This window comes from Schizosaccharomyces octosporus, assembly GCF_000150505.1.
Source record: "Schizosaccharomyces octosporus yFS286 unplaced genomic scaffold supercont6.2, whole genome shotgun sequence".
In the NCBI taxonomy this organism is placed as follows: domain Eukaryota; kingdom Fungi; phylum Ascomycota; class Schizosaccharomycetes; order Schizosaccharomycetales; family Schizosaccharomycetaceae; genus Schizosaccharomyces; species Schizosaccharomyces octosporus.
In genome coordinates, this window is record NW_013185620.1 from 2,012,314 (window position 1) to 2,037,736 (window position 25,423).

The 25,423-nt window shown below is 38.0% G+C and overlaps 9 protein-coding genes across 9 annotated transcripts; 6 read left to right on the plus strand and 3 right to left on the minus strand.

The window, feature by feature from the left end:
- Positions 1–80: 80 nt before the first annotated feature.
- SOCG_00342 (ubiquitin-protein ligase E3) lies at positions 81–5,350 on the plus strand. The gene is made up of 2 exons (XM_013162762.1): positions 81–211; positions 386–5,350. The coding sequence occupies exon 2, from the start codon at positions 402–404 to the stop codon at positions 5,160–5,162; it is 4,761 nt and encodes a 1,586-aa protein (XP_013018216.1). The 5' UTR covers positions 81–211; positions 386–401; the 3' UTR covers positions 5,163–5,350.
- On the plus strand, positions 5,295–9,483 carry SOCG_00343 (uncharacterized protein). The gene is made up of 2 exons (XM_013162763.1): positions 5,295–5,656; positions 5,701–9,483. Exons 1-2 carry the CDS (start codon positions 5,568–5,570, stop codon positions 6,470–6,472), a joined length of 861 nt encoding a protein of 286 aa, XP_013018217.1. The 5' UTR covers positions 5,295–5,567; the 3' UTR covers positions 6,473–9,483.
- On the minus strand, positions 5,325–7,108 carry SOCG_00344 (inner membrane protein). Its single transcript, XM_013162764.1, has 2 exons — positions 6,838–7,108; positions 5,325–6,776 (listed from the first exon to the last, which is right to left on the minus strand). The coding sequence occupies exons 1-2, from the start codon at positions 6,979–6,981 to the stop codon at positions 6,633–6,635; spliced, it is 288 nt and encodes a 95-aa protein (XP_013018218.1). The 5' UTR covers positions 6,982–7,108; the 3' UTR covers positions 5,325–6,632.
- Positions 7,363–9,223, minus strand: SOCG_00345 (multicopy membrane protein). The gene has a single exon (XM_013162765.1). The coding sequence runs from the start codon at positions 8,896–8,898 to the stop codon at positions 7,495–7,497; it is 1,404 nt and encodes a 467-aa protein (XP_013018219.1). The 5' UTR covers positions 8,899–9,223; the 3' UTR covers positions 7,363–7,494.
- A 1,959-nt stretch (positions 9,484–11,442) lies between the features above and the next one.
- On the plus strand, positions 11,443–14,730 carry SOCG_00346 (cell agglutination protein mam3; the record flags this gene model as incomplete). Its single annotated transcript, XM_013162766.1, has 1 exon — positions 11,443–14,730. The coding sequence occupies one exon, from the start codon at positions 11,443–11,445 to the stop codon at positions 14,728–14,730; it is 3,288 nt and encodes a 1,095-aa protein (XP_013018220.1).
- Positions 14,731–15,167: 437 nt separating this feature from the next.
- On the plus strand, positions 15,168–17,890 carry SOCG_00347 (GTPase activating protein Ucp3). The gene is made up of 4 exons (XM_013162767.1): positions 15,168–15,483; positions 15,523–15,629; positions 15,682–15,776; positions 15,844–17,890. The coding sequence occupies exons 1-4, from the start codon at positions 15,369–15,371 to the stop codon at positions 17,387–17,389; spliced, it is 1,863 nt and encodes a 620-aa protein (XP_013018221.1). The 5' UTR covers positions 15,168–15,368; the 3' UTR covers positions 17,390–17,890.
- Positions 17,891–18,581: 691 nt separating this feature from the next.
- SOCG_00348 (vacuolar membrane amino acid uptake transporter Fnx1) lies at positions 18,582–20,177 on the plus strand (the record flags this gene model as incomplete). The annotated part of the gene is made up of 1 exon (XM_013162768.1): positions 18,582–20,177. One exon carries the CDS (start codon positions 18,582–18,584, stop codon positions 20,175–20,177), a length of 1,596 nt encoding a protein of 531 aa, XP_013018222.1.
- Positions 20,178–20,827: 650 nt separating this feature from the next.
- SOCG_00349 (glyoxalase I) lies at positions 20,828–21,947 on the plus strand. The gene has a single exon (XM_013162769.1). The coding sequence runs from the start codon at positions 20,873–20,875 to the stop codon at positions 21,779–21,781; it is 909 nt and encodes a 302-aa protein (XP_013018223.1). The 5' UTR covers positions 20,828–20,872; the 3' UTR covers positions 21,782–21,947.
- On the minus strand, positions 21,799–25,059 carry SOCG_00350 (glutamine-fructose-6-phosphate transaminase). Its single transcript, XM_013162770.1, has 3 exons — positions 24,814–25,059; positions 24,690–24,760; positions 21,799–24,482 (listed from the first exon to the last, which is right to left on the minus strand). The coding sequence occupies exons 1-3, from the start codon at positions 24,816–24,818 to the stop codon at positions 22,468–22,470; spliced, it is 2,091 nt and encodes a 696-aa protein (XP_013018224.1). The 5' UTR covers positions 24,819–25,059; the 3' UTR covers positions 21,799–22,467.
- Positions 25,060–25,423: the final 364 nt, after the last annotated feature.

The following is a 25,423-nucleotide window of genomic DNA, read 5'->3' on the forward strand; positions in this document are numbered from 1 at the left end:
TAATAACGTAAAGTTATATAAGGATGTGCTAACGTGTCTTCATATTTAACGTAATGTTCCAAGAAGATTGAAAATTACGTGTCTTAGGAAGTGTCAGAAGTAAAAGAATTAAGAAAAAACAACACTTTTCCTAGCGGACAGTGAGAGAAAATTAAAAGGTTCATTGCATAGACATTGTTAAAATTATAAAGAAATTTGGGTTTCTTCAAGGGTATGTGTTTTAATTCCTTGGAGAAGTATTTCGCATAAAATTATGATGCATCTCTTTGTGGGATGTAGTCGCTCATATACTTCGTGATTACTCTTTATTGATGGAGAATACAATATAAGAGATAATCAAATGCTCTACGTCGAAAGGAATTCGTTAAGCTAACCGCTATTTTAGACAAACTTCGTCGCCGATGCAATCTCTCTCCGGATCCTTTTCATCTCTACAGATGGATACTGGGATGAATACTTCCATGGTTAGCACAATCTTTGAACCTCCAGACTTGACTACCATTGATGCAGATTGTTTAGTTGTTATCAAAAGTCTGCAAAAAAGAGATATTACTACCAAATGTCGTGCTTTGCAAGATTTAATTCAATGGAAAAAATGTGATCAATTTGAAAATGAACAATTTTTGGATGCTTGGGCTGTTTTCTTCCCTCGCTTGGCGATTGAGACAGATCGACGAGTTCGTCAATACGCTTTTACATTCACGGGTCTTTTGTCTTCGTCTCTGCAAAAAAGACTTGCCCCATGGCTTAAATCCTATATCACACCCTGGTTGATGGGCTTCTTTGATTTTGATAAATCAGTTTCCTCAGCTGCCCGCGATTCACTCAGAAAGCTACTGCCAGAGGATAAGTGGTCTCATGTTTGGATCAAATTCGGAAATGTTTTGGTTGATAATATTGTTGATATCCTTATGTATGAGACTATTGATTCGATATCTGATTTACGATTTATTTCCAACGAAGATGCTGAAGCCAAATATGAGCGCACTTTTGCCTGTTGCTTTTCTACTCTTTCTTTTCTATTGAATCAAAGTTCTACAAACAATATAGAGGAAGACTCAAAAATACAAAGCTTTCATAAGCATTACTTTGAGGCGGTTTCCGTGTTGCTTGAATCTAAGCAACTATGGGAGCTCCTTTCCTCTTCTCATGGAACCATCAAGCTAAGATTATTCCAATATTTACAGACTCTTATACATTTTGATAAGGACTTCTTCTTCCCTTTCAAAGATAAATTCACAAACCTCGTTCCCCGTATGCTATCCCGATGTGAAAGTATTTCGTGTGTTTCTTTGGTGGGAATGCTTTCTTCCCTATTAGCCATATATCCTTCTTCGTCGACCACTTTGGCAAACCATCCGAAACGTCCTATGCGAAAATGTTTACAAAATCTCCTTCGTAAACGAGTAGCACTGCCAAATTCCGGCTTTTATCCAGCTTTCATGAATTTAATGACTCAGTTTTCTACTGAAGATCTCGTCCCTTCAACAGATGATCTGTCCGAGTTTTCTAATGCATTCTTGGAAGTTGCTCGACAAGAACAACGGGTTTTTGCGACCGAAGTATATAGCTGTTATTTCGACTTCCTTTCATTCGTATATAATAATTCTTCGGATTCCCGTATCAAAGATACAGTATTAGAAAGCCTCAAGTCAATGTTTATTTCTTATTTTGAAGGAACCATGACGCCACAGTGTCCCATTCTTGAGTTTGATAAATGTTTACAGAACATATTTCGTAAAAATGATTCTTTTTCCAATTTATGGAACGAGGTATTATACAGTTTTTATGAAACCCATTTTGTTCCTGACTCTGCATCATTTGAAGTCTTTTCTAGATCCGTTACTCTAGCCGTGCAAACCGCTTTGAGTTTCAAAAGTAATGATAGGCCTTACGACGTTGAATACGAACGTAAAGTACGACCCTGCTTACAATTTCTGATGCGCTTGTCTGCCAACGAAAATGAGCAATTCGCTGGTCTTGCTGTTACGCATCTTACCAAGCTTTGTCACGTATTTGAAAAAACGAAGTTCACCAGGTTTGTTCAAGAAGACTTCAGCCAGTATTTGCTGAATTTTTTACCATCTATTATTTTGACTCAATCGTCGAAATCGACATACTTCAATTTGCTTCATGAGATCGTTTACTTATTTAGAGAATCCGAAAACATCGGTAACCTTTGGATATCCGTTGTTGATCAGCTAATGATTGAACCATTGAATACCGAAATTCTTACTTCTCTTCCTTCTAGTTTTGCAGATTCTCGCTTGCGTGGTAAAATTCCTTTGGTGCATTCACTTGTTTCTTATTATGATGAGACCGTGTCTGATCTGATTAAGCAGCAAGATTACAGCTCAAGTCTTATCAAACTTATAATTGATGCGAAAGACGTTCTTATCCCTGGAAAATTAGTTGAAAAATTTTTGAGTTTGACTTCAAACAATTTTGATGTGGATATGCCACAGAGCCACTTGGAAGATTACTTAAGTCTCCTGTGCTGCGAATTTCACAGCTTGGGCCATAATCTGACTGATGTCTTTGCAGAAAATGAAAGTCTTTACTTGTTATATCCTTTGCTACAAATAGACACCAAGTTTTCTGCCGTCGATGACAATCTGCGTAATAGTGTAATGGAGTTATTTAATACGGAATTTGGGAAGAATAGTGGTTTCATGGATTCTCTTTGCGTTATTGTTGCGGATTGGAGTCATAAAAGCATTTTGGAAGGCAAACAGGACGCGCAGAAATTGGCGGAAATGATAGTTAGACTGGAAAAGTCTCATAAAGATAAAATTTCTTTGTCTTTGTTTTGGTATTCTAAAGAATTTTGGTTTTCTGTATTGGTACCCACTGAACAATTTTTTGCTAAAAACCATTTTGTGGATCAGGTACCTTGTCTCGGGTTCGCGGAACTGAATGACAACACCCAAATTAATGAAGTTGTCGATAGCCACACATTTGCCCAACTTTTCTTTGCTTCACTTTACTCATTAGTATTCTGTGAACATGATGAAATAAGCATCAATCTCTTCCCATATTTGTCCATGTCCTATGTTGCTTTCTCTATCTATGTTCAAAATGGTATTGAAATTTTTCCTGATGTAACTGTTGGGAGTGCTAACGACTTTTGCCAAAGATGTGAGAATTTGTTTAAGCGACTATTCAGCAAGATAGTTGTTGATAATTCATTATCCTTTTATTCAAGCATCCTTTTGCAACCTGAAAGCAACGTCGGATTCGCTATTCATGAGTTGATAAAGATAGCCGTCTCCTCTTCTGATTTGATGAGTATTTTTTCAGCTCAAGCTATTATGAACTTATTGAAATTAGCGTCTTCAATGTTTCCTTTGAGCTTTGATGAATACGATGCTTTGTGTAATAACTTAGATGGTTTCCTTTCAAAGTCAAATATCTTAGCTGTAGCCCTTCTCGAAGGGTTTAAACCTCATGAGTTGGATTCTGGTATTGTCGAAAAAATAAGATTTAGAAGCGCTAGTCAGTTATCTTATAAGTTGGTATCTAGCCCGTCTGTAACCAGTGCCTTAATGATGTTGAATGCAGCTACGCCATCTGGAGGCAACTCAAAACCTCTGCTTCCTATAACTCGTTGTCCATTACTGTTAACAAGCCTTACTGAATGGGCAACTGGAGATGTTGTAAAATCTTTGGATTTATTGTCATTATCTCTATTGTTAAGATTTCTTCATGGTTTTCTGTCATCCGTCCAAAAGTTTACGGGTCCTTACTGGGATCGGATTTTTGAATTAATCAAATTCACACTTAAGCTTTCTCCTGTTGATATTCCGATAGTAAAGTCTATGGAGTTTTACGCGCTACGCTTATATCATGCACTTACGAAAATATCTGAGGGAAACGACGACATTCAGGATGGGCTACTCGAGCATGATGATGATATACACTATCTTGGATTGAAGAGTTTCCTTTCATACCATGAATCTAATCTAAAGTCTTCAGTAACCGCTGGCTTATGCAATACCTATCTTATAAGAATGTTAGGTAAATGTTCAGAGAAGACTATAGCAAAAATTCCCTATCAAGAGCTCTATCCTAATTTACTAGACTTTTCGGATTTGCAAAACGAGGACATGTGTATGAAATTATTGTATAGTAAAATTACGAATGAGGTTAAAGACTTGACGGTTTATTATTTGGTTGAAAGCACTTCTGAACCTGATGTTTCTTTTGCTCCTGAATTACTTTCTATACTGATTGATTACACTGAAAATCCTTTGAGTCTTATAAGTGAACTTGATAGTATGGAAACTGCTCTACGATCTTATCTTTTAGCATGGGATCTTGTTTTTCACCATTTTGAAGAAACGACGTATCAAATTAAGCTTACTCTTACTGAACAGTTGTTGTCAATGGATCTGGTAAGACCATTGCTTGCAATTATTGTAGAGGTGCTTCAATTGTCCTACGATAGACCAGTTGATGTAAGCAATTATCCAAAAATATCCTACAACCTTATGGATTATGCTTCTCCACTTGACCGAACTCGTTGTCTATGTACATATATATACTATCAATGCTTGCGACATTTATCTTCAGCAGTCCGTGGATATTGGTCGGAAATAAAAAACAGAGCATTTACATACACAGTTGAATCATTTACTGAATCGAATGTGTCTCCAGTATTGATTTCTGCTTCACTGGATGATGTAGAAAACGCTATATCTTCGTCAACCTTTGAAACCTCCGGAGATACTGTGGTAAAACTAAATAGAAATACAAAAGAAATATCTTTTATATATCACGTTGATGAGCACAAGCTTGAGATGGCAATCAGGATACCTTTGGCCTACCCTCTTCATCAAGTACAGGTAGAAGGAATCGAAAGAGTTGGTGTGAATGAGCGACAATGGCGAGCATGGATTTTGGCTTCTCAAAGTATATTAACTTCCCAAAACGGATCGATAATTGATGCTTTGCAATTGTTGAAGAGAAACATTTCAATGCATTTTGAAGGTGTTGAAGAATGTGCTATCTGCTACTCTGTGTTATCAGTTGAAAGAACACTGCCAAATAAGCGCTGCAGCACTTGCAGACACAAGTTCCATGCTTCTTGCTTATACAAATGGTTTAAGTCTTCAAATGCTAGCCGGTGCCCATTGTGCCGTAGTAGCTTTACCTTTGTGTAAAACAAGATTGTTGCTAATTCATTGTCATCTGTGTTCAATATATTATTATTCAATTAAAATTAGAGGTTTTGCATTACTTTTTTGAATAATGAAATTATACGTATTGTTTAAGTGATTTTTTGGGAATTCTTTGTTTACTGTAATAACAAGCATGGAGCAAATAAAGAAACACACATAAGATTAATTTTTAAAACTTATTCTTTCATTGGATCTTGTACAAAAAAAAAATAATCATGATATTGGTAAACAAAATTATTTTTGTTTATGTTTTGAAAAAAAAAGGGATGAACGAGGGTTACGTGGGTAATCCAAACAATGTGGTCTTTTGTTTATCCGGAAAGACTGTCAATCTAAACAAAAATAAATAACCCAATTCAAGGCAACAAGAAACATCCTAGAGCAAATATGTCGAGCATTCAAAACTCAGAGATTGGTTCGATTAAAGAAGACCAAAATGATTTTTCAAATTATTTGGATATAGAACACATTTTTACGTATGCAAAAGACGGAAATAGGGAATTATGAAGCTAACCAGCAGGATGTTAACTCAAAGACAGGAACAGTACTGCAAGAGTATACCTGAAGAAAGTGTAGATGATAATCACTATAAGTTGATCGAAAACCAATACGGATGGTGCAAAGAAAGTAGCATTCTAGTATCTGCAGTGTTTGTTATGGTATTAGATTCTATACATGAATTCCTGGAAAGCCAAGGGAAGATTCCAATCGGCTCAGCTAAGGGAGAAGGATTTAATCACCAAGATACACTTAGAGTTTTTAAAGCAGTAACAGAGGAAGAAGAGAATGAGAAATTCCGTCAATTCTATTCAGTGTTATCATGCGCAGTTGATGGACTAAGGATTGCAAATTATCAGGTTCGTGAAGCGATAGAGATGAAAGACTCGGAGGGACAAGAAGATTTGGATGAATATGAAAATGAAGCAAGCGTCCTTGTAGAGAGATTCCAAAGTTGCTTAAAAGAGCTCATCGAAGTTGGAATCTATGTGCAAGCGTTAGGAAAAGGCAAGAACAAACGACCATACTTGGGAGTCTATCAAACATTTGGAAAATCTAGTGTAGAGCAACTACAAAGGCAACTAAACAGTTACACTAGTCGAGTTATAGGGCCGCTACTTCCTGAAACCGAGCAAGATCCAAATTCGTCAGAAACTCCATCATCCTCTTCCGATGGCAGATTGGGTGCAAGATTGAAGATTGGAAATAAGAATTCTTTCACAAAGCTCTTTAAAATGAAACGCTTTCACAAATCCCACAAAGATCTGAAGGAACAAGAGCCGGTTCACGATTAGACCTCAGTAACGCAATGAAGATAATGTCGCTTGCACAATCGAAACCAAGCATTAAGACCTAATAACTTCATTGTTAAATTTGCTTTAAATCGGTTCTAGTAAGTAACTATTTCTATTTTTAATTCTGGTACTTGTGCTTGCAATAGAATAATCAAATACGTTAATCGGAAGAAGATTTACTTCGGCTTCTAAGCAACTCTTGTATTTTTTCTGCCTCCTGTTCTTCCATTCTTCGGCGATACTCCCTAGAAGATGCTTTCTGTTGGAGTGCTTTTTCTCGATTGACTTTTGCTTTCTCGTTTCTCTATTAATATAAGTTAGTTTTCTACACTATAATTATTAGTATATGTAAAAGTTTACTGTACATCTTGATTCAAACACTCTTTCAAGCTGTATTTGATTGAGTTGCATTCTCCTAAAAATTTTCCATAATGTCTATGACATTCTTCTAGTGCCAATATAAGATGCGCACATCGCTTTTGATTATTGATATCGAGATGAGGATGCATTGGCGACTACTAACAGAAAGGGCAGTCGAGAATATATGATTTCGCACACCGTGTGGAAAAGGGGGAAATAGTTAGTACTTCTCAAATGGCTTTCCTTTATTTACAAAACTACGATTCACTAACTTCCAGTAAGAACAAAAAAAAAAATTTAAACAGATCTATAAATGCATTTAATACTGGCTAAGATATACTTCTAAAGGACATATTCTCTACTTGCGGATGCTCATCTTAAACAAAGTTCTTTGAACATTACTACTTGAGCCCAGAGCTGTAAGTTTCAGGAATGATTAAATTGGAAAAAAATTATGCTTGAGATCAAATAGGTTTGGGACATTCATGAACAGCATCGTAATTGTAAAAGTAAATACTTGATTGAAAGAATTGGGCGTTTATGTACTATATCTAAATTTAATACTTGCGTAAACTAGATTCTTCTAGGGATTGTATTATGATTGCTATAAATAAGATTGGTAAAGACTATGCAAATGCAGATCGAAAAAACTTGGATCCAATTTATTCAAGCGGAACCTTCTTAATATCATCGTCACATAATGGCGAAAGCTCTTGCGAATTGTTAAGTGTGTCAACGTTCACCATTTGCTCATATTCATTCAGAAAGCCTACGGCAACACAGAAGTATAAAACACCATAAATGATTTTCAAGGTTTCACTTATATAATCGAAGGATGCCGCGCTATTCATGTAAATCGATAAGCTTACACAGGTTGATAATAAAATAAACACCATGTGTTTTACAATGTTCGCGACTCTACTAGTACCCGGTAAAACGCTCTTCCTATCGGTTATCAAGTATCCGATGAAGAATACTGATGGGATATAACCAAAGTTGAAAAGCATCCATGAGACTTGCAAAGACTTTGCTTTGGAAGAACCAAATATGCTCAGAATAGGGAAAACAAGAGGCGCACAAATAATAAACGCCATTTGCAACCACGTTAGTAATATGACCAAGAAAATTAACTTCTTCGAACTACGTCGGGCGTAACCCATGCCGAAAGAAGACGCCAAAGAAAAGGAATTGAATAAAGGACGTTCAATTCCATCACCGAAGATGTAACTAAAAAAAATTGAAGACATAGTCAAGTCTTGATGATTTTTGTAAAGATCCTTATTCGAAAACACTGATTGCTTTATAGGGTGATTAAACAAAAATGCAATATACCAAGTGAGCAATAAAAGTTGAGTAAAGCTAACCTTTTGGGGATTACGAAACCAGCGGATAGCCCAATAAAAGCCTATGCAACTGGAAATTACCGACAAAAAGATGAAGAAACGTGATATCTGTGTGGTATCTTTATGATCACCAGATTTGTAACGTATTTGAATAACAGGTTCGACCTCTTGTTTAGACATGGAGGTTATCGACTCTCCTGGCAAAGAGGATTTATAATCCAATGTGGGATCATAAAACCCAACAAAAAAGTGCATACCTGGTTCATAAATTTGTTGCTTCGAGTATAGCACATCTGAGTCAGGGCTGATGTGAAAAGGCTCCCAGTCCCCTGAACTAAGATTTTTGAGGAATTCAAAATCTTTAAAACCGTCGATTGCGTGTTTATAACCTTGAAATAAGTCTGGGTAGAAAATACTTCGGAAAAAGACCGCTCTGGCGCTCACATTTGGCTTAAGAAGCAATTCCACATAAGCCGACTCAGTGTCATTTTCTACAATGGGATCTATAAAATGGCCAGAAACAAATGCATGACCACCCAAAGGTTCATCAAAAGGGAAAACTGCCAACGATTCCTCTTGTACATAATATGGGTTTGTGTTAGGATTTTGCTTTGGTACCTGATACTTATAGGAACTAGCACCTTGGACAAGCGGATCATAAGAAATAGTAGCGAGAGCCGATCCTACAAAATACGCAGCACCTATCCAGGACGAAAACAGCATGGTGTATGGATGAACAAAAAACTAAATCGGTAGAAACGAATTAGGATAACAGTTACTAAAAAAAGAATAAAACTAGACCGAACAAATAAAAGGAAAGATAAAAAAGCAATGCAAATACAGCAAACAAAAGAAATCAATTTAGTCTCTCATACAATTTTACGTGAAGGAATTAATCGACTTTCTTAACTCTTACTAGGAACTATTTGATGAAGTTGGAAGGGCAGTCCACGGTGGACCTACTAGTTTCTTATATCCCTATAATCTTTGGTGATGATGTTGACAATATGTGGAGAACCGAACCTAACGTAAAGGCATAGAATAGACACCGAGCCGTCTAGGGTATTATAAAAGGCTTGTGTTACGATTATAAATATTGTAATAGCACTATGTATCATAGACGGACTCTCACTGTTTATAAGAATAAACAAATCAATGGAAAAACAGTGTACTATTTTGATGAATCGTACTTGAATTGGATGCTTTCCTACTACTTTAATGAATAATAACAGCTTCCAGGGATCTGATTCACTAAATAACCTAAGTAGACTACATGTAGCTAGATCGGTCAAATTTCTAGATGGGGGAAGATTCGAGTTTTTAACTAAATGTATATATATCTTTCTAAGATTCATAATATCATTAATCATGTAAAATTTGACTTTTTTATTTTTACGCAAAAATGGATTTCTTTTTATAATAAGGTATTTGATAATACGGTAGTATTATCGTATCGCGTGCTAATAGTAATATCGTATCAAAGTTATGACAATGACAAGTACGCAGATTCTAAGACTTGTAAAAGTAATTTCCGTACATGTTAGATCCTATTTAGAAAGGTTTTTTAAAAATTTAAAGAGATCACTGACTTAATTAGGTATTTATGGTGATAATTTGGTTTATTCGGTGAGATCAGTCAAGGTTCCAATCCCAGTTCGCACTTCTACCTAGATATTTATATATATTGTATGTAGATAACATTGTTACTTAATAAGGTTTCTTTGTTTTAGGATTTCGATGTTTACCTTCTGTAATAAAGAACTCTTTGATATTATTCTTATAAGGCAATATTTTGGATTTTTACATATACTTATGTAAATGTGATAATACTATCGAAGAAGTATAACAAAACGTAAACAATACACAGAAAAGCCGTTTAAAGAAAGAAGGTTTTGCTGGAATCCCTAAAGTGTCGTGAAAACTGAAAGGAGAGCAAAATTGAATACAATGAGTACTTTTATTTAGCTATATGCATATACTTATTCTGCTATGAAGCATGGAATTAGAAATGCAGAGGAAGGAAAAAAGCCTACTGTCTTTCAACGAGCTTACTGAAAGAAGATATTTCCCACATGGTTTCAATATCTGAGGTTTATTGGTATTGAATAGTTCATTGTTAATATAGTTATCTTCATTTTTCCCCATATCGGTAATCTTACATGAAGTCTCGTTAGTAAAAGAACATAAAATACTTCTGCGTTTTATGCTAAAACCAATAATGTGTTTGAAAAAGGTCGTCGATAAAAGTTTGTATATTTTGGAAAGTTCCAAAGAGTTACCGCGCATTCTATGTTTCGTTTTTGAAAAAAAAAAAAAAAAAAAAAAAAAAAAAAAAAAAAAAAAACAAAGGTAAACATTGTTAAGAATACTTTATTTCTTTGAAAACAATTTTTGTGTGCATAAATTTACCTTTTCGAGTATTCGCGTTCACATTGCCAATAAGCTCGCAAGTTGGTATCGATGTTTTTCTCATTTGTAATAAGAATCACTTTATCCCTTAATTCTTTTCTCCAAAAGGCCCGTTTACTTTTGTTATTCTCCAATTTGGGATGCTCCAGGCTTTGTTTTCTTTTTTGTTTACTTACTTTGTTTCTTGAAATGTCATTTATTGTTACTTGTCGTGTCGCTTCCGGGGTAGATACTTTCGTTTTGGGATACTAATGCTTTCTCTAGCACCATTACGGTCCCAAATCAGTCAAGTAGAAAACGCGTTTTAATGACTTTCAAAGGATCCTTTGTTTCTTTTAAAACATTGAGAACAATATGAAACATAATGGAAAAGACAATAGTATATATAATGAAGACAATGGCACACAATAACCATTGTTCTACACTGAAGATTCAGTAAGAAATACAAAGCCTTTAAACACTCGCTAGCGAAATAGACGTCTGTGATAACTTGTTGAGTTTGTTTAGATTCTCTGAAGTGTCCGTGTTTCGTTTCCTGGGTTTTGGTTTCCCTATCCCGTCCATATTTCTTACTACTCCTTTTTGCATCCACTTTTGATGATAATTTTTTTTTAAATTCCTTGTTACGACTTTTTCTGCATAAACTATAGATACTTAACCTTCGTTTGGTTGCGTTTTGAGAAGATCACGTTTTTGTTCATTTCTTGTAGAGTTTTTGCTCTTTTTTATATTTTTTAGAATTTTCTTGCTTTTTTTTACTAGTTCTCTTCTTCATTTTTCATCAACTCGACATTCTTATCGCTTTTTCTTTTTAAGCATTCCACCTTTTATTCGCTCTTTTAGGACTTCTTTTACATTATGATGTCTTTACTTACGTACTTTTTCCTTCCCCTCTTTCTTTATTCTTTCGTTTCTCCTTCCTTTGCAAAGTTTATAGACCAAAAGGAAGCCTCCCTTTACGCGAGAGCGCTTTACTCGAATTCCACCAAAGATGAAGTTTCTACTGTCAATCTCGATGTTCCGACTTGTACCTACGACAGCTTCTTGTCTTCTAATATCACCCTTTATTCAGCAAAGGAAACCGTTACTGCCTCAAGTTACTGGAGCCTCGTTACTACTACCATTACCACGACTGCTTATGAACCATTTACTTCGCATCTTCCCTGCGTGGCTGCTACGAATCTTGTTTCTTCTTTAACTTCTAGTGGCTCACCTGGAAGCCCAACGTCTTCTACTACTGTTACCAGTGCTAGTCCTTCATCTACCACTTCACCAACGAATAGTGCACCCACTCCTGCTTCAAATACTGAGTCATCAAGCAGCGTGCCAAGCTCAACTTCCGTTGCTCCTACACCTGTCACCTCGCCTACCAATTCTATTGCATCTGTAACTGGTTCTTCAAGTGTACCACCACCTCAAGCAACACATGTTTCTTCTGAATCTGTAAACAGTTTGACCCCTGGTAGTACTACCGCATCATCTCCATATCCTTCAAGCATTTCTACTGATCGCATAACCAGTGCTTATACAGATACCACCACCCTTGTCTCTGGATCAACTGGAAAAAGTGATACGAAAACAGTTAGTCAGACTTTAACTCTCGGAACAACAAGTATTTCGTCGGTAATACTCAACAACAGTACTCCTATTTCTGGATCCTGGCCATTAACCGGAAACAAGCCTGCTATTCCAACATCTGGTACTCTCTCAGGAGTCAGCTCCACGCCTCATTCCAAATCCAGTGTCCCTTTGGCATCCACCTCGAATACTAAGCCTCATTCTACCAGTGCCATCAACAAATCAAGCGCCCCAGCTTCTCCCTCATTGCAGACTTCCCCTGTTGCTTCGAGCAGCACCCCGGTGACTTCTTCCAGCACATTTTCTTCTTTGATAAATACACCCACTTCTTCAAGTGACACACCTACACATTCGAGCTCGATTTCAGTGACTACTGGTAAATCGTCAAGTGGAACAGGTCAAGTTTCTGTCCCTAACTCGGAAACGGCTACAGGCCAAACCTCTACCGCTACCTCAGCAACTACTTACTACACTACTATCTCTAGTTCTGGATCTACCATCTCTACAACCATAACTTCAAGTGCAAGCCTTGTCCCTCATCCACCTAGTCCCTCTTGGGTTACCAAGACTGTCACCTCTGGCTCTCAAGGATTCACTTCCACCATTGCTACTCCCTCAGGCTCTTCCGCTGGAACTGTGTTGATTGACACTCCTAGCCCTACCCCTAACAACACTGTTGCTGTTAACACTCCCAGTAATACTCCTTCCTGGGTTACCAAGACTGTCACCTCTGGCTCTCAAGGATTCACTTCCACCATTGCTACTCCCTCAGGCTCTTCCGCTGGAACTGTGTTGATTGACACCCCTAGCCCTACTCCTAACAACACTGTTGCTGTTAACACTCCCAGTAATACTCCTTCCTGGGTTACCAAGACTGTCACCTCCGGTTCTCAAGGATTCACTTCTACCATTGCTACTCCCTCAGGCTCTTCACCTGGAACTGTATTAATTGATACTCCCAGCCCTAGTCCCTCTTGGGTTACCAAGACTGTCACCTCCGGTTCTCAAGGATTCACTTCTACCATTGCTACTCCCTCAGGCTCTTCCGCTGGAACTGTGTTGATTGATACTCCCAGCCCTAGTCCCTCTTGGGTTACCAAGACTGTCACCTCTGGCTCTCAAGGATTCACTTCCACCATTGCTACTCCCTCAGGCTCTTCCGCCGGAACTGTGTTGATTGACACCCCTAGCCCTAGTCCCTCTTGGGTTACCAAGACTGTCACCTCCGGTTCTCAAGGATTCACTTCCACCATTGCTACTCCCTCAGGCTCTTCCGCTGGAACTGTGTTGATTGACACCCCTAGCCCTACTCCTAACAACACTGTTGCTGTTAACACTCCTAGTGGTACTCCCTCTTGGGTTACCAAGACCATCACTTCCGGTTCTCAAGGATTCACTTCCACCATTGCTACTCCCTCAGGCTCTTCCGCTGGAACTGTGTTGATTGATACTCCCAGCCCTAGTCCCTCTTGGGTTACCAAGACTGTCACCTCTGGCTCTCAAGGATTCACTTCCACCATTGCTACTCCCTCAGGCTCTTCCGCTGGAACTGTGTTGATTGATACTCCTAGCCCTAGTCCCTCTTGGGTTACCAAGACTGTCACCTCCGGTTCTCAAGGATTTACTTCTACCATAGCTACCGCTGAAGGTTCTAAGACTGGTACCGTTGTAGTTGATGTCCCTACACCTGCCTGGGTTACCAAGACCATCACTTCCGGTTCTCAAGGATTTACTTCTACCATCGCTACCGCTGAGGGTTCTAAGACTGGTACCGTAGTAGTTGATGTCCCTACACCTGCCTGGGTGACTACCACTACTACTTCCGGTTCCCAAGGGTTTACCTCTACCGTCGCTACCGCTGAAGGTTCTAAGACTGGTACCGTAGTAGTTGATGTCCCTACACCTGCCTGGGTTACCAAGACCATCACTTCCGGTTCTCAAGGATTTACTTCTACCATCGCTACCGCTGAGGGTTCTAAGACTGGTACCGTTTTAGTTGACATCCCTACACCTGCCTGGGTGACTACTACTACTACTTCCGGTTCCCAAGGATTTACCTCTACTATAGCGACTGCGAGCAGTACCCAAACCGGCACCGTGTTGGTAGATGTTCCCACTCCAACATCCTCCTTCCCTTCATGCAACAGCCGCTGTAACTCTGATAATTCCTTCCGTATCCAGGTTTTGAATGACGATATTTCTCCTTCATATGTGCATTTGGATGAAAACAATTATGCCATCGCATCTTCCAACTACACAAACAGTGAGCATACATTCGTGTATGATTCTGACAGCAAAAGAATTGTTACTTGCTGCGATGTGAAACCAATTTACAGAATGGACCAAGCTGACAGGGAAGCATATTCTTTGGAAATCTTCAAGGATGATGATGGACAATTCCAATTTAAATACTCAGACAATGGCGTTTCCCATTCTTTGGAACTCTTGACCTTGACAGATGGCAGAATCGGTGTAACTACTGACTTAGAAAAATTCAAGCCCTTCTACTCTAGTGGCTCTGAAAGGGAACGTTCTGAGAATGTCGTATTAAGAGCGGTCAACTATTAAAAATAATGGTCTCAAACGCTACTTTAATCCTTAAATTACTAATAATCGCGTTATTTATGTCAAAAGCTATAAAACTTAAATAGACATGCTTTCTAGATTAATGTGAAACAAAACGATCACATCTTGAATTAAAGTCTTCATTCTTTAAATATACTTACAAATCTTGTTAATGAAATATTGGACTTATAAACATTTTTATCTATTTATTTTTTTGTGTAAATAGTTCGTAAGTTTCTATATCATAAGCCATAGAATGTGCAATAAAGAAGTTGTGTTATAAAAGCGAAATTAATTCTCTATAACAGTTCCATCAATTCATTTTAACTTCTTGCATAGGCATAGCAAGCAGACAACCAAATGACTATGGTGAATTGATGTATAAAAAGAAGAATAAATTCATTATAACTTACATCTACATTGTTTACTAAATACTGATGTATACCACAAATTGCTAAATGGTTTAAGGTTCCTGAAGGTATTAGTTTAAAGGAAGCTGTCGTCCTCTAAGTAAAGTACTCTTAGTCTAGTATCCGTTTTTCAAATATACCAAAAGGACGGACTTAAAAGAACGGAGCCTTCTTCTTTGTTTATTTAAATAGCTTTATTTTTGTCTTGCTTTCTTTCGAGAGGCTTTGGGTATGTCTGGCCGGCGAAATGAAACCACAATTCGGCATCTCATTCAGTCTGTACCAGGAAACAACATTTGTGCAGACTGTCATACGCGCGGTGTTCAATGGGCCAGCTGGAATATTGGTAGGTGAATCTTTAAGCGATTTTGTCTAACAAGGATAGGTATCTTTTTATGTCTGAGATGTGCAACAATTCACCGAAAGCTTGGGTCTCACATTTCCAAAGTAAAATCAGTATCACTCGACCAATGGACAGATGATCAAGTAAATGTAAGCTGAAGCGTGAGAGATACTTTTAGTATTTTTTCTAACTACAATTTAGAATATGCGTGATTGGGGAAATCTAAATGCCAATCGTTATTGGAATCCCAGTCCTTTGGATCATCCTTTACCTATGAATGCTCATAGCGATGATACGTAAGTTCACATTTATTATACCCTTGGAAAAATGCTTTCGAAACATTGCAACTAACACCTTTTCCAGCGTAATGGAAAAATATATTCGCGACAAATATGAAAAAAAGCTATTTTTAGAGGAAACGCCAAACCAAAAAGGCCCGTCTTTGCCCCCTAGAAGCAACTCATCCGCCAGTTCTGCTGGTGTTTCAAGTTCTCAACCTAATTACAAAGTATCTCTCAAAACTATCCATGACATGGGATTTACGAATGATATAATAAATTTGAAAGCGTTGGAAGATTCAAACGGTGAAGTTAATGGTGCCGTGGAAAAAATTGTCCAGGAAATGCAAAAAAACCCATCAAATCCTACCTCGTCCTCGTCCTCGATGCCAAGCTCAAAATCTTATAAGGCGCCAAAGTTACCTTCGGCACGTCTTTCTAGAAGAAACAAGCGTTTACATGTACGTTTTGAAGATGGTTCAAAACCCGGTGATGATGACGATGGCACAGGTGCTGGTGAAGGGCGTGTGACCTCTCCTACGCTAAATCCTTTTGAGCAGATGATGGCTATGACAAATCAAGGCATGTCAGTTGCTCCCGGAGTTGAAACCACTTCAAGCCCCTTTTTTAGGGCTCCAGTAGAACCCAATCAACCCTTACAGGCATCTTCGACTGGACCTGCAGCAACAACTTCTTATGAAAACGTAAATATGCCTTCTTATAATTTAGATTCCTCTGGCCTGTACCCACAGACTACAGGCTCGTCATCCGCCGCACCTCCTCCTGCCCAACCTTTGCAACGCTCTCATACTGGACTTGCTTCTTACGACTATAATTATCCTTTGGGCGCTGATTATACAATCCCCCCAAACAGCACAGGCTCGAATCCTTTTTATGACTTTTCCTCGCCGACGCCTTCAACATCTGGGATGACAGGAACTACGAATTATCCTGCTAATACCAACAATTTATACTACGGTAATTCTTATCCTAACACAACAGATAATATTTCAATGCCAGATATGAGTAAATTATCTTTGGCAGAGTCAAACGACGCAACTTCAACTCCTTCATCCCAATACCTTGGTTCTTCTATTGCACCTCAGTATGGTGCTTCTGGCGTAAATTACTCTCAATCTTCTGCAGATCCGTATAATTTAAGAACAAATGTATATAATCCTTCTTCCGTTTCTTCGTATGGTGCCCAACCTTCAGCTTTGCAATTACAACCAACTGGATTGGTTCCCTCATCTCCTGGTGAAATTCAGCTTCAAGGCGCGGGACAGCCATTCATGCAAAGTGATATGGGAATGCAGTCTAACAATTATCAGATGCCTATGGGTAATAACTGGATGGAGTATGGTGACGTTTCTCAACAAGGTGCCGCAATGCCAATGAATGGAATGAATTATCCTGGCGTTATGAATTACGATCCCAATATGTCCATGAACAATGGCTATTATGTACCAGGGTATAACAATGCAATGATGCCTTCTGAAGGTGTGTATCCGCCTGCTGATGTTTATGGAGATCCTATGAATCCTGGTTCATCCGGAGCCATGGGAGGTCCAGGGAGTAGCACATCAAATGCTGATAACTATTTGCAAAGAATTATGCATGGTAAACGTTAATTATATGGAAAGGAAAGATAAAAAGGCCCCCGTGAAATCAATTTTGACCTCTTGTGTTTAGAAGTAAAAGAACTTTACATGCGATCATTTGTTTTATTTTTTTCGTTCTTTGATATGTTCACCTGCTTGCTTTTCAGTTTCCGATGTTCGTGCTTATCCATACGAATTATTTATATGTAGATGTGCTAATTTACTATGCCGGTTTCTCTGGTTGTAACTGGTTCACGCTCATTTACCTTATTTCTTAGTCCATATTTGGAAGTCACTTCCTACATTTATGAGTCAGAAAACTGCTTTTAACTGATAATTGGATCAGCGAAAGTGGTATATGAATCTATTTATGATGATTATGCATGGAAATATGAGCCAAGCAATTCTTTTGTTTGGTGAAATAGTTGTTGGAAAAATACCTATATATGTTTACATATATATCTGTTTTGAATGTTCGGGTACATTAATGAAAATTGTTTTTGGTAATTAAGCTGTTCTTTTGTTTGTAAGGGTCGTTGTGATCGTAGCCTTACATTAAGAAAAATCAGTAGCTCCAGGGTAAAATTTTTTACTTTTGGTCAGTGATAATGTCTACTTAACCTGGATGGAATGTTCACTAGGAATATTACAATTGCCACGCGCTTTATCAAACAGATTTTAAGGTCTCATTAAACGGATTCTTTACTTGTACAAATATGAATTTGAATAACAACAATCACGCACAACATATATTAAAACTAGAGTTGTACTTATTTCAACTTTTCCCAATTTCTCGGAATGTTTCCAATGTGTATAGGTGGTGAAACAGGCAATTAACGAATGTGGTAAGAGCAATTAACGACTTAATTTTCCAAAGAATTTATTGAAAGTTGTTTGTTTACTTTTGTCCTAAACTGAAGAGCCTTCATTTTGATAAAGCGTTTGAATTTAACCTAACATTAAAGGTTATATCAAGATATTGTCTACAGTGATTGAATGAACAACCGGTTTCTCGCTGATATATCTCAAAGATCTTTTTCAACGATCTGTTGATTCAAATTTTGAAATTTTGCTTTGTCTATTTAATTGTTTTAAATACTCGTAATTAGTCATTTGCTTTATATATTCCAGTCTTCCTGTTTTATTTTGTGAAGCTATATAAGGTATAACTTAATCCCGTCTGTTTTCGTAAATTTTTGATGAGTTAGGAGCCATAGTGATAATGAATAATTCTAATGCACCAACCGAAGAAACCTCCTTGCTGAGGTCAAGAACAGAGGGTCAAGGTGAAGCTGAAAAGCTTCCAAACAAGTGGACTATTTTGCCGGCATTGTGGATTGGCGGCTTCTTGTCAGCCTTGGATATGACTATTGTTGCTAGCTTATATCCAGTTATTGGTAGTGAATTCAATTTGTTGAATAATGCTTCCTACATTGCTACTTCCTATTTAATTACGAATACGGCATTCCAACCTTTATATGGACGATTAAGCGATATCTTTGGTCGTCGTGCTGCTATTGTCTTTGCTAACGTTACTTTTACAATTGGAACCTTTTTGTGTGGTTCATCTAGTAGTTTGGCTGGGCTTTGCATTGCTCGTGCAATTGCAGGTATAGGTGGAGGTGGTCTGGGGACCATGTCGTCCATTATCTCAAGCGACATAGTGCCTCTCCGTGAGCGAGGTACTTGGCAGGGATTCACCAATGTTATTTGGGGAATTGGCGGTAGCTTAGGCGGTCCGCTTGGTGGCCTAATTGCTCAGCGATGGGGTTGGAGAGTTGCGTTTTATTTTCAAATCCCACTTGGTATAATCTCAACGATTGTGGTTGCTTGGCGAGTTCGTATAAACCCGACTGTCCGAGATTCAGATGTTTCATTGCTGTCACGAATCGATTATCTCGGGAGCTTTCTTCTTGTCAGTGGAACCAGTTTGTTGATTATGACATTCAGTTGGGCTGGAGATGCTTATTCTTGGTTATCTCCAATTATCATTGGGTTGTTTATTTCATCTGCATTACTCCTTTATGCCTTTTATTGGGTAGAGAAAAACGTCGCGCTAGAACCGATCGCTCCCGTCCATATTTTGAAGCAAAAAACTCCCTTAAGTGTTTGCCTTTGCAATTTTTTTAATGCGTTCTGTGCTTTTGTAATTCTTTATGAACTGCCTTTGTTTTTTGAAGCTGTACTGTTTATGCCATCCTCTGAGGCAGGAGCACGCATCTTTCCTCATGTTATTTTTACATCATTGGGATCTGTGACAGGAGGTCTTTATATGAAGAAAACGGGTAGGTATCGCCCTTTGATTTTGTTTGGGTATTTTGCCTTGTGGACCAGTATCGTTGGTTTTAGTGTGCTTACGTCGTTTGGTCAACGCATTCCTTTATTGCTGGTAACTTTGTTTTTGAGTCTTTCGGGAACTTCTTACGGTATGAATTTGACTGCCACGCTAATTGCTATTATTAGCTCTCTTGCTCCCCAAGATCAAGCGGTGGCTACGGGGCTTTCCTACTTGTTCCGCGCTACCGGTAGTGTCATTGGTATTAGTCTGTCTCAGACGGTTACATTGACATTTGTAATGAATAACCTGTCCAAACGACTTGCTGGCGTTCCTGGAAAAGAAGAACTTATTCAACGTTTGCGTGAGAGTATCAGCATCATTCCTAGTCTTCCAGAAAACATTCGGAACCTCGTCGTCCAATCTTACGTGGATGGATTTACAATTACCTTTGCTATAGTATCTTTCTTTGCGTTCCTGGGTCTCGTATTTTCTTTCAAAATCCGTCAATTTTACTTGCACACATCAGTAGATCGTAAGTAATCCTTTTTCCTGTGTCTTTACAACTTTCCGGAAATGTACATTACTCAATGAAGCGACAAAATCAACGATGGAGTTTGATGCTTTAATGGCTTTCATCTTACTATGACTTGTTTGTTTCATGAGAAGCTTAGACTATGGACCTTTGTTTTAATCAAAGCGTTCTTTTTGGTTCTTCTGCTATAGTTTGGCGATCATCGTTCTACCGTTATAAATGCTATATGCAGTGTTGTACGTACTAAGTGGAAATAAATAATCAAGGGTGTACTTGAAGCTTTTGATAGCTAGCGATAGTTCTGCTGGCTTTCATTGTTTTTTAAAATCCAAACATGAAATTATGAGCAGATTTTTTCTCCTTTTGGACACTTTTCTTTTCTTTTTTCTTTTTTCAATTAATTTAAATAGATTATAATAACAAAAGGATAAGAAAGTCGACAAACAGTAAATGCTGCTCATCTATCATATTAAATTTTTACGGTAATACGTTTTATCATGCTAATGGTTTAATTATTGATATGATCGATTATCTCTTTGTAAGAATCTATTTTTACAGTGAGGCTATTAACTCGTCAACACACTAAAGAGTTTTCTAGCAAGGTCATGGTAATTTAGTGACATCACTCGGAAAAATTAGTAGCAGTTATAGAAAGAATGCAGCACACCAAACCAAGAAAAAGCAATAAAACAGAACATAGGAAATGGCTGCTACTACGAATGCTAATACATACAAATTAAACCACACGATGATTCGTGTGAAGGACTTGGAAAAGAGTCTCAAGTTTTATACAGAAGTGTTTGGTATGAAGTTGATTGACCAGTGGGTTTTCGAAGAAAACCAGTTTTCGCTTTCATTTTTGGCTTTCGACGGAGCTTCTGCTCTTCATCACGGTGTTGAGCGTTCTAAGCGTGAAGGAATTTTGGAACTTACCCATAACTTTGGCACAGAAAAGGAAGAAGGACCTATTTACGTGAACGGAAACAATGACCCTCACCGTGGATTCGGTCACATTTGCTTTTCAGTTGACAACATTGAATCCGCCTGTGCCTACCTTGAATCCAAAGACGTTGCATTCAAGAAGAAGCTTAGTGATGGTAAAATGAAGAACATTGCTTTTGCTCTTGATCCCGACAACTACTGGATTGAATTGATTTCTCAAGACGAGAAACAATCAGCTGCTCACACTGAGAATTTCCGCTTTAACCATACAATGGTTCGCGTGAAGGACCCTCAGGCCAGTCTTGCTTTTTACGAAAAGCTAGGCATGAAGCTCATTGACAAGTCTGATCACCCCAATGGTCAATTTACTCTTTATTTCTTGGCTTATCCTTCAGACCAGACCCGTCATAACCGTGAAGGCATCTTAGAGTTGACTCACAATTGGGGCACTGAGAAGCAAGAAGGTGCTGTTTATCATAATGGCAACGACGGTGAAACAAAGGGATATGGTCACATTTGTATTTCTGTGGACAATATCCAAGCTGCTTGTACTCAGTTTGAGCAAAAGGGTCTCCCTTTCAAGAAGAAATTGACCGATGGCAGAATGAAGGATATTGCCTTCCTTCTTGACCCTGACAACTACTGGGTTGAGGTCATTGAACAAAAGTAGAATAGATGCAACGATATCACATAAATTTTTTTAAGGCTAATTATTTTACATATGTTTTATTGAAACGAGATTTTTTAAGTGAATAAGAGAACAAAAATTGGCGATGTTTCCAAAATGGAAAAAATAAGAAACTACTAGTAGAACATAAATGTATACTCATTCTATAGGAAAAGACCATCCGAAAGATCCCCTCCCTCAAACTAGAGCTTTTATTCTAGCAGCATAATCTTCAATGTGAAGCGACGATAAAAGAACTCTCATAATTGTTCAAGTCTCTTTGCCGATACTGCAAAATTTAATATTGTTTCATCTTCAACAAATTCATACATCCGCTACGTATAAAAGACTTGCTTACACAACGTTTTCGAAAAAGAAAATATATCATCATATCCATTTAAAAGGTCATACTGGCCATTGAGCCAAAGGGACGAGATGCAGACCTATTGTTATAAATTCCGAAGGTATTCATTAAAAGTAAAAAAGCAGAGACATGGTTTAGCTGGATGGTAATAGATGATCATTCAACATAGCTTTATGCATGAACGAAAAAAACTAGTAACGCTTCCTCTCTAGCTCCAAAGTTTTGATGACAAACAGATATGTCATATACAAAAACATAAATTAAACCATTACTTAATCGTAGACGTAGATTTTTTAAAGAACGCAGAATACCTCTATCTTGTCTATTATTCCACGGTTACAGACTTGGCGAGGTTTCGAGGTTGATCGACATTATGTCCTCGTAACACCGCCATCCAGTAACTTAGTAACTGAAAAGGAATGACGTTTAAAATTCCTTGTAAACAATCAACCGTTTTAGGGACAATGAAAGTGGAAAGACCCTTAAACATTTCTGAGTCTTTTGTGGTAATGACAATTGGCTTCCCACCTCGGGCTCTAATTTGCTCAAGTGCGTTCACCGCTTTCGGATGCTGAAAATCATCAGGGACAAGCATTATGATGGGCAAGCCTTCTTCGACTAATGCCAAAACACCATGCTTAAGTTCACCTGCCAATATACCTTCAGCATGTGTATAGGAAATCTCTTTCACCTTTAGAGCTCCTTCCATTGCCGTAGCATATTGGTATCCTCTACCGATTATTAACATATTGTCTTTTTCCAGGAGATGTTGTGAAGCATATTCTTTTAGTCGAGCACTAAGATGGAGAGCTTCTTGGACTTTTTCACCAATTTTAGCTAAGCCATCAATGATTTCAATACGACGCTTTGCCTTAGAAACTGAATCACGGGACAGATACAAAGCCATCAGTGCTAAAGCAATATATTGAGAGGTATAAGCCTTTGTCGAGGCGACGCAAATTTCAGGTCCAGCGTTAATATGGACACCACAATGCGTCTTTCTTGAGATGCTAGAACCAACACAATTAACAACTCCAATCGTCAAAGCACCGCGTTCCAAACAGAAATTAAGGGCCAACAGGGAATCAGCGGTTTCACCAGATTGAGAGACGAAAACGACAGTATCGTCACGGAATATGTTTGGACACCGATCCATAAAATCGGAAGCAAGCTCTATTACTACTGGGATACCAGTGAGCTCTTCGAAAATAGGACGAACAGCGATACATGAATGGTAAGAAGTACCACAAGCAATAAAAACCAAACGTCGGCTTTGACGAATTATATCGTAGTAACTTTCTAAACCACCCAAAGTAACAACTCGGTCGGCGAAGTTTACTCGACCACGCATCGTATTGAGTAGACTATCGGGTTGTTCACAAATTTCCTTAATCATATAGTGATCGTAATTGCCTTTCATGATGCTCATGATTTCCATCTCAAGTGTCTCGATCGTGCGCGTGGTACTCATTCCTTCTTCACGGCGAAGTCGATGTACGTGTAACTCACCATCACTTACATGAGCGATATCATCATCTTCAAGGAACATCACACGCTTGGTATATTCTATGATGGGAGTAGCATCGGAAGCAAAAAAGTACTCAATAGGTCCTGGTACACCTTCCTCCGTTACAAATGCTCGACTTTGCGCACGATGTAGCAAATCTGGTTTGTCACCACGGAGCATACCGCTTGTTCCCGGAGTCTTTGAAAACCGGGGATGTAGAGCATTAGGAGCGGCCCCAGGAAGGCCATCAGAAGATTCGGGAAATTCTACATCAACAAAATCGACCTTTAGGTTTTGAGAACTCTTTACACCTACGATAAGGGGAGAACCACGACGAGTTGCAACTATTTCACCAGGATAGTGACTGCTCTTTATGAGAAGTGCGTACGCTCCTTCCAGTTCGCGAAAGACGAGTTTAGCGAGCGAAGTAAAATCAATGCCGGGCGTAGTATCGTATATAAATTTTGCGAGCTTGGCGACACACTCCGTATCCGTCTCGCTTTCAAAAGTCATGCCTCTGGATTCAAGGACAGTTTTCAGTTCTCGATAGTTTGTAAGAATTCCATTGTGTACAACAATGAATTCGCTATGAACATCTGAGCGCTGAGGGTGACAATTGATGGGAGAAGGTTGACCATGGGTTGCCCATCGAGTATGGCTAATAGCGCAATGGTTGATAAATTTAGTATCCTTATTGACATTGGATTTGTTGATGGTGTTTTCTAACTGACTAACGTTACCAACCTCTTTAAACATCAATGCATCTTGGTCCTCATCGCCATCAACAGCACAGCCTGCGGAATCATAACCACGGTATTCGAGTCGCTTTAATCCTAAATAAATGTGTCAGCTATGGATACTTTTTATAAAAGAAAAGGTATGTAGGCAATTTGCTTGATCACTTTACATGAAAGAGACCATGCCAAGTACAGTCATGTTTAGTCTGTCACAAACACTCATCCATCCAATGCGCAAGAGTGGATTATCATGAATATCCCCTTTTCACGTTGTTTTCATTCATAGTGTATAATGTTCCTTACCTTTAACAAGTGTATCAAGGATGTAACCGCGGTCTCTTTCAACTAAATAGTTGATGTATCCAAAAATACCGCTATAGAAATGTTTAGCAACCACATTCGGCCTATAATAGATTATAATACTTACCACATCCAGAAAAGAAAGAATAAAAGCAAATGCTTATACGATATTGGAGAAGTACAGGTTCAAATGGGGATTCTGGTGTCACCATTTGTTTTGGGGTCTGATTAACCTTGATAGTAGAATACTTAAATGTGTAAATACACAGTAATTTTTCTTTCATTGATGGTTTTTTTGGTAGCCTTATTATGTTCTTTTCCTCTTTCATAATAAATATACAGAATATTTACATGTTTTATTGGTATTACGGACGTTGAACTTGAAATCATTCCGCGAATACCTTATTTCGCTCATTAAGTTAATATAGTAATATTTATTTGGTTCTGAAAAGTGTAAGCAAAGCAATAACAACCATACGTATTTTCATAAAATCGCAATTTACAAGAAAAAAAAAAAAATTTCTAAATATTTAGTTTATAAACTGAGTATTGTTGAAGGCTCGTTTCTCTTCTTTGGTAGCCCACATACCGATTTATTACATATATGTATATATATATATATATACATATGATTTACACTCAAAATCCAGAAGGCAACATAAATGCTGATAAATATGAAATTTATTTATAATATCAAAAGGTTTCTCGCTCTTCTATCTTTGGTACAGTTTCTAGGT